Below are 8400 nucleotides of genomic sequence, written 5' to 3' on the forward strand. Positions count from 1 at the left end.
AGGTTGGCCCAGGATCGAACATTGTTTCGTTCTGCTGTGCATGGAGTCGCTATGAGTCGGTTCCGACTCGATGGCACCTGACAACAACAACAACAACATTTAATAGAAAGCAACTGGTATGGCATTATGGATTAATGCACTGGAGTGCAAAGTCTCTTTGAACCACAAGGCTGGTGGTTCAAGTCCACCAGCTGCTGCTTGGAAACCCTGTACACAATTGCTATGGGTCAGAACTGACTTGATGGCACTTAACTACAACAACAACATGACCTAAGTTACAAGAAATGTTTACTTCATGTAGACTACAGGTTGTTTTTTAAAACTCCATGCTGAATTGAAGAATGTTCTAAATCATTCTCTGAATCTAAAACAGAGTCCTCAAATACACTTTTTTTCTGAGAATAAATAAAGCAGGAAGTCCAAGTAGAGTGTTAAAAATGACACAAAATTTAATCTATTAAACATTCCAATTGAGAATATCCACATCTATTGGTTTGTTTGAGGAATTTTAAAGGAAGCAGCAAGAGGAAAAAGTATTATCATTTATTCATCAAATTATACACAAGAATATAATTTTGAACAAATTTGTGTTGTGTTGTTGTGAAGTGCCGTCGAATCGATTTTGACCCATAGTGACCCTGTAAAGGGCTTCCAAGGAGCAGCTGGTGAGCTTGAACTGCCAACCTTGCAGTTCAAATGGCTTTGAAGTCTGACACATTAACCCACAGTGCCACACCAGGACTCCATATTAAACGAATTAGTAGAGAATGTAAATTATATTGACAACAAAAAAAAAAGTGAACAAATGCATTTTAAAAATAACTAAATGTCATAAAAGGAATAAAGACAGCACTGAGATAGCACATAATTGAAGGAGACCGTTTAGATGGGTTATGGAATGTCTTCTTGATGAAGGGATTATGAACTAAGACTTGAAGGATGAGTAATATTAATCATACAAAGAGTTGGGGAAGAACGCTCAATGCAGAGGGAATGACATTGATGGAAAACTGTGGTATGGTCAAGGACTAAAAAGAATCCAGTGTGTCCAGAGTTTAGTGAGAAAGTGGCAGAATAGTATGGGGTTGGATCTAGAAGACTCAGGTAAGAATTTTGAGTATCATCTTAAAGTTTATAGCAAAAAATTGGATTTTTTTTTTTTAAGAAGGGGATGTCTTACCTGATTCTATTTGGTTTAGAAATCACTCTTGTCTATTATACAGAAGATGGGTTGATGAAAAATGTCAGCTATGACACAAAGAGACATGTTAGGAAACACTTGCAGAAATTACAGATGAAAGATGTTTGGTATCTGGGAAGAAGATAAGAGAACTGGAGACAGATGACTGGACAATTTCCAGTTCAACTCTGAAGGAAGAGTAGACAAGACTTAGCAATGGATTGAATGGGCATTTGAGGGAAAAGGAGGTGTTTAGTTTTCCTGACTGCATCTACTAAATGAATGGTGAGACTAATTACTAATTTAGGGATTTTTTGAGGAGGAGCCAGCATGGTTTGGAAGGATTGAAAATGAACACACATCCTGTATGTATTAAGTTTTGGAGGTCTATTGAACCTTTAAATTGAGATTAGGTAATCTTTTGGAGGCTTGCATCTAGAATTAGGGTAAGGATCTGACCCAGAGATACAGATTTGGGGATCATCAGCAGATAGAGAGCAGCTGTTCTAATTGTTGTTAGGTACTGTCAAGTACAGAGGAACCCTAAGGTGGTCTAGCCTTTAAAGGTAGGGTAGAGAAGAAGGAGCCAACAAAGAGACTGAAAAGAATCACCTCATGATGTAGTCATGATTGCTTGAATCTGCCCACCTCCCTTGAGGTTAGCTGATGTCAATAAAGCAGCAAATCCAAAACCTGCAGGCCAGGTGGCAGGCTGGAGACTTCTGCAGGCTTCCATCCCAACAACTGGAGGTCAGGTGATGAGAAGATGCAAGGTTGAGAAAGTTTTCCCAGCACATCCATTTATATACTGGAGGCAGGCCAGATTCACAAGGAAATGCCTCTTCCATTGATTGACTGATTTCCTCAGATAATCTGGAATGTGATACCATTTATTACATTATAGAAGAGCATCCAGTCCAGTTTCTGCCAAATCCCTGAGGATGGTAGTAGCTTCGTCTTAACAGTAGCCATCACAGGGGGCCATGATATGATCTTGTGGAAGGAAAAGAATTTGATGACTGAATGAGTTATCTGGTGTCATAATATAAAGTCCACAGGAAGCCAAGTCAATGAATTATCTCTATAACATCCAGTTTATTTAAAATAGCAAATTATCATTCATATTTACTGATAAAAATTCAGTATGAAAAAGATCTGTGATATACTTAAGTGATTTCCCCATGTGGGGGGCTATGTTGCCAGAGTTACCATATGATTTTGGTTGATATATTTTTCTGCATGTAAGATATTGAATAAAGACACCAAGAACTACATAAGAAACAATATATCATTCCTGAAGAGAGACTGACTTTAATTACATCAGAGAAAATCTGTGATTCCTTATTTAAAAGGATGCAAGGCTTTGCTAGGCTGAAACAGTTTTGATACCTACCTTCAGTCACATTGCTTGAAAGTGAGATCCAGTTGGCTGGAATGCATCAACTAGCAGATTGTCCTTGTATTCTGGGAAGATTCTTTGGCAGTTTTTCGCCCAACTGACTATTTCCACTTGAGGTTTTGCTGGTGAAAACACATTCCAATTGCTTCATTGGAAAGCCAAGAACGAATAGGTTTTGTGACTTCTTTATGTAGCTGAGAGAAGATGATAGCTCCCAAATTCATAATCAACCATAGGTAAATGCCATCCCTGTCTTTTTCCTATTTTAGTCTAGGCTGCTTTCTGTCTTAAAAACCAGCAAAAGCTTTTGAGATCAAAAGTTGTCTTTTAATAGGAAGCAAGATATTACGTACTGTTAGTACACTTTGCTGTTTCTTCTTCTACAACTTACTATTTGATTGGATGTTGATATTTGTTCATGTCAAGAGGACTTATTCTAGGAACATTCACTTTTTCAATAAACAGTAAGAATATATAAGAAGCCATTCATAATTTCTAGTTCTTTTATAACCAAAGGCAAAATAGTTTCGAATGGTATGCTCAGAGTTACAGGAAATTAAAACCAGATCAGCTAGCAGGTAGAATTGGCATAGCTGAGAATTTACATGAAACTTTTTATTTTAGCTTTCGTCCACTGGATTTTTCCTTCTCACATTTCAAGTTAGAGGGGAAAAACAAAACCAACAAATAAACAAAAACAAGCATTATTTTGTATAGTTGTTGAGTTGAAACTGCAAATTAGGTCTGGACATGAGTAAATGTCACAAATCTTTTAAAAACTTTGGCCTGTCACTTAAAGGATAGGTTAGCCACCATCAACGATTTTACTTGACTTGTTAATTACTTATAAAATTAAAGGATCAGGACTCCATGATGCATAATTTTCTTCCTTCTTATTTTTTAAGGAAACTGTTGTAATGCTGAAGACGGAAAATCATGTACCACCTTTGGGTGGTGTGGGTAGGAGTGCTGTTGATTTTTATCATGTTTGAAGTCTACCCGGCAGCAATGAGTTTTTCTGCGTTTCCAGTTCTCAAACCAGTCGTGCCTCCGGTGGTCCAGAATCAGCCTTTCAACATTTTTTGGGCTGCCCCTACAATGCAGTGTAAGCATTTCTTCAATGTGGATTTACATCTTCACTTGTTTAATATTATATCAAATCCTGTAGAGACTCAAAGTGGATCAATAGTCGCCATATTTTATCCTAATCAGTTAGGATATTATCCTTATTTTTCTAGCGACAGAATATCCTTTAACGGAGGCATACCACAGAATATGAGCCTCTCTCAGCACTTGAAGAAAACTGCGGCTGACATTACAAAAGCAATCCCTCAGTGGAGATCAGAAGGACTTGTTATCATTGATTGGGAAAGCTGGAAACCCCAGTGGGATAGAAATCGGGGCAATAGAATCACTTATAAACAAGACTCCATAGCCTTCACTCGAAGCCGCCACCCAGAATGGCCAGAAATGAAAGTGAAACAAATTGCTCAACAGGAATTTGAAACCGCTGGAAGAAATTTTATGAACATTACTCTCACACTGGCTTTAGAAATGAGACCCAAATGTTTATGGGGCTTTTATCTCTATCCGGACTGTTATAATTATGATTACAGGATAAATCCACAGAACTTCTCCGGTAACTGTCCAAGTGATGAAATGTCCCGCAATGACCAGCTCGAGTGGCTCTGGGAAAAAAGCAGCGCACTTTATTCCTCAATATATTTGGATAAAATACTGAAGTCAAGTTTAAATGCTTTGAGGTTTGTTCATTATCGAGTTAGAGAAGCCATGAGAATTGCTAAAATGGCTCGACAGGACTATGTTTTACCAGTTTTTATTTTTTCCAGGCCGTTTTATTTACATAGTATTGAAGCTTTGTCACAGGTAAGCATTTACAAAATGGAAATTTAGTAGAATCATTATATGAAGTCTAGAAAAAATGCTGCTGGAAATTTGTGTGAGAAGTTATTATTGAACGCTGGGGTGATGCTGTATTGTAAAGCACTGGGCGGCAAGGTCGGTTTGAGCTGCAAGGTCAGCAGTTCAAATTCACCAGTCTCTCCTCGGAAACCCTATACAGAGCCGCTATGAGTTGGAACAGACTCGAGGGCACTTAACAGCAACATTCTACTATTAAAAGCATATGTTTCCTCAAATGTCAACCCAGCTCTAAAAGAGTGTTGCTGATAATTAGATATTTGCTTAGATTCTTTGGATGCTGTTTTTTAATAGTTTAGAATTTACAAGAGTCTCCAAAAGAACCGTGGTTAAGCTTGAGTTAAATTATGTAACAGATAGATTCGTTTTAACTAGGGAGAGATTTCAGAATCAGCCTTTTCAATTTGAAAGCTTAGCAGTAGTTTTCCAAATCAATAATGTGCACAAATAGAGTTTAGGATTAATTATTAACCATGTAGGTATTTCATTATACTATATTTTTATGTTTAGATCGATTAGGTTAGTGGTTAAAAAAATAAAAATAGCTTCGCCTCCTTTGGTTTTGTCTTTATGAGTATATAGTATGTCCAACGGTTAGGGTCTAATAGTGTGCATTTCTACGCATTTTCCAAGACCCATGTGAAATCTCACCTCTTCCATGAAGCCTTCCCAGATCCTTCATGCAGAATTATGTATCTCCTCCAAACAATATATGCTACTAAAGAGTACTAAAGGGCTCTACTGATACATGAAGGCCCCGGGTAGCTCACAGTGATAAGCCCTCTCCGCTAGCCAAAAGGTGGGCAGTTCGAACCTCTATAGAGGAGTCTGGGAAGACAGGCCTGGTAATCGGTTTCCAAAAAGTCACAGCTTTGAAAACCCTGTGGGGCTCAGTTCTACTCTGAAACACATGGGACCACCATAAGTCAGAATTGACTCATGACAACTAATAGCAACACCAAATGCATAGAAGTACGTATCTACTATACTGTAATGACTTGCTTGTATTCTGTCTCACTCACCAGACAAAAGTCCTCTCTGAAACTGGGCTCTATTTCATTTTTCTGTCTTCAGTGTTGAGACTATTACCTAACACCTCATACATATCAAATAAATGTGAAGTACCAAAACAAAATTCTGCTTTTTCAGAATATTCCAATTCTGCGTGATAGTCCTTTGTTTTAGAAATGAAGATAAACTTGCTCTATCGTGTGTTCTTTAGCACAGTTGATGTGTCATGTCTTATTACTGAAATGTGAAGGACCAAACCTGATTTGGCAGACATTACTCCTGACACTTGATTCTCTGTTGTAGGAAGACTTAGTGCACACAATCGGTGAGAGCGCCTCTCTGGGGGCAGCAGGCGTAATATTGTGGGGAGGACATGAGTATTCTGCTTCAAAGGTAAATACTGATCTCTCTGCCAGCATCTTGAAAACATTCCAGTTATTAGTGCTTTGTTTTTTGTTTTTTTTCCCCAATTACTTCAAACCAGAACCAAATGATTGCTGATTATCTGCTCAGTTAATTTTGTGACATTCAAAGAGGGAACCAGCATTTTTTTTTGAGCACCTACTCTGTATCGACCACTGTGACTAGAAAGGAGTGTGTTAGAAAAAGCATAAATGCTTAAACCCCACAGTCCTGAGTTACATTCCAATTTTATTTTCCAGTGATAACTAGTACCTTAGTACTTGCTTGAGAGCAAGTTAATGAACCTCTCTAAATCTAATTTTCTCCATCTAAAAAACAATACTAAAATAAAACCTATGGACTCCTGGTGTGGTGCTGTAGGATCAGCACTGGACTGTGAACCACAAAGTTGGTAGTTCAAACCCACCAGCCACTCCTCAGAAACTCTACACATGGTGGCTATGAGAAGACACAAACTCGATAACACTTAACAAAAACAACAAATGCAAATGCTATCTCTTATCTTCCAGTACGTTGTACTGTGATGACTTGCTTGTTACTGTAATTCTGGAAGATATGCTACAGGTATTTCAAATATCTGTAGGGACACCCATGATGGATAGGGTACAGCAACAGCCTAAGAAGAAGGAGAGGCAGACTATTTCTGAAGTTTAGTCACTGAAAACCTTATGAATAGCTGAGGAACACTGTTAGCACCAGAGCACTGAATATTGAAGCATGGTGAATAGCGTCAGTGCTGGAAGATGAGCCTCTCAGGTTGGAAGGCACTCAAAATGCGACTGGGGAAGACTTACCTCCTCAAAGTAGAGTTAACCATGATGGCAAGAATGGAGTGAGACCTTCCTTTGCTAATGGGGCACAACTGAAAATGAGGAGTAATAGCTGTTAACGTCTGCTAATAATTGGAACATGGAATGCACAAAGCATGAATCTAAAATTTGAAGTTGTCAAAAGTGAAATGGGACACATAAAATAGGTAACCTAGGCATGAGTAAGCTGAAATGAACTAGTATTGGCCATTTTGAATGTGACAGTTACATGGTTTACTATGCTGGGAATGACAAATTCATGAGAAATGGAGTAGCACTGGACCTAAAGGTTGGTTTGAACTGCAAGATTAGCAGTTCAAACTCACCAGACACTCCTCAGAAACCCCATACAGGGGCACTGTGAACTGGGACCAACTCAATGACACTTAAAAACAACAACAATCATTAGTTATTCATTGCAAATATCTTTTTAAAACAACATAAAAGGCAACTATACACCAGATGGAATTCACCAGATGGAATACACAGGAAACAAAATGACTATATCTGTTGGGAGAGATAGCTGAAAAGCCCAATTTCATCAGCCACAAAAAGGCCAGGGGAAGATTGTGGAACACACCATCAAATGCTCATATGCAAGTTCAGGCTGAAGCTGAAGAATATGAAAACAAATCCATGAGAGCCAAAATATGACCTTGAACATAGTACACCTGAATTTAGAGACCTACTCAAGAATCTATCTGATGCATTCATTAGACACTAATGACTGAAGACGGGAAGAGTTGTGGGATGACGTCGAACAGAAGAAAGCAAAAGGTCATTAAGAAGTCAAGAAAAAAAAAAAAAGACCAAAATGGATGTCAGAAGAGACTCTGAAACGTGATTTTTTTTCTTCAGCTCCCTCAGCTTGAGCAATGCTGCGTGTGCTCTTCCCTTTTAATTTTCTAACTCCAGGTCTTTGCACATTTCGTTATAATATTTGACTGTGTCTTCTTGAGCTGTCCTTTGAAATTTTCTATTCAGCTCTTTTACCTCCTCATTTCTTCCATTTGCTTTAGCATCGCTATGCTGAAGAGCAAGTTTCAGACCTCCATTTTGGTCTTTTCCCTCTTCCTTGTCTTCTTAATGACATTTTGCTTTCTTCCTGTATGATGTTCTTGATGTCACCCTCAACTCTTCTGGTCTTTAGTGTCTAATTATCAAATCTGCTCTCCAGATGATCTCTAAATTCAGTTGAGATATGTTCAAGGCCATATTTTGGCCCTTGTGGACTTAATTTTGTGCAGCTTCAGCTTGAACTTGCATATGAGCAATTGATGGTGTGTTCCACAGTCTTCTCCTGGCCTTGTTTTGGCTGATGATAGAGACCTTTTCTACCGTCTCTTTCCACAGAGGTAGTCAATATGATTTCTGTGTATTCCATCTGGTGAGGTCCATATGTCTTTTATGCTATTTAAAAATGGTAATTTGCAATGAAGAAGTCATTGGTCTTGCAAAATCTATCATACCATTTCCAGCATCATTTTTATCACCAAGGCCATATTTTCCAAATTCGGATCTTTCCTCTTTGTTTCTAAGCTTTGCCTTCCAATTGCCAGTAATTATCAATTACATATTAATTGCATGCTTGATCAATGTCAGACTGAAAAAGTTGGTAGAATTTTTCAATTTCATCA

The 8400-nt window shown here is 38.2% G+C and overlaps 1 protein-coding gene across 1 annotated transcript in view; it reads left to right on the forward strand.

The window, feature by feature from the left end:
• The first annotated feature begins 3515 nt into the window (after nt 1-3515).
• LOC102826332 (hyaluronidase-1-like) overlaps nt 3516-8400 on the forward strand; it is a 13028-nt gene continuing 8143 nt past the window's right edge. The window contains exons 1-2 of the mRNA XM_006859366.1: nt 3516-4466; nt 5835-5924. Of these exons, the coding sequence (XP_006859428.1) occupies nt 3516-4466; nt 5835-5924 (1041 nt within the window). The remainder of the gene's footprint in view (nt 4467-5834; nt 5925-8400) is intronic.

The sequence above is a fragment of the Chrysochloris asiatica genome, unplaced genomic scaffold (assembly GCF_000296735.1).
Source record: "Chrysochloris asiatica unplaced genomic scaffold, ChrAsi1.0 scaffold00032, whole genome shotgun sequence".
NCBI classification, from domain to species: domain Eukaryota; kingdom Metazoa; phylum Chordata; class Mammalia; order Afrosoricida; family Chrysochloridae; genus Chrysochloris; species Chrysochloris asiatica.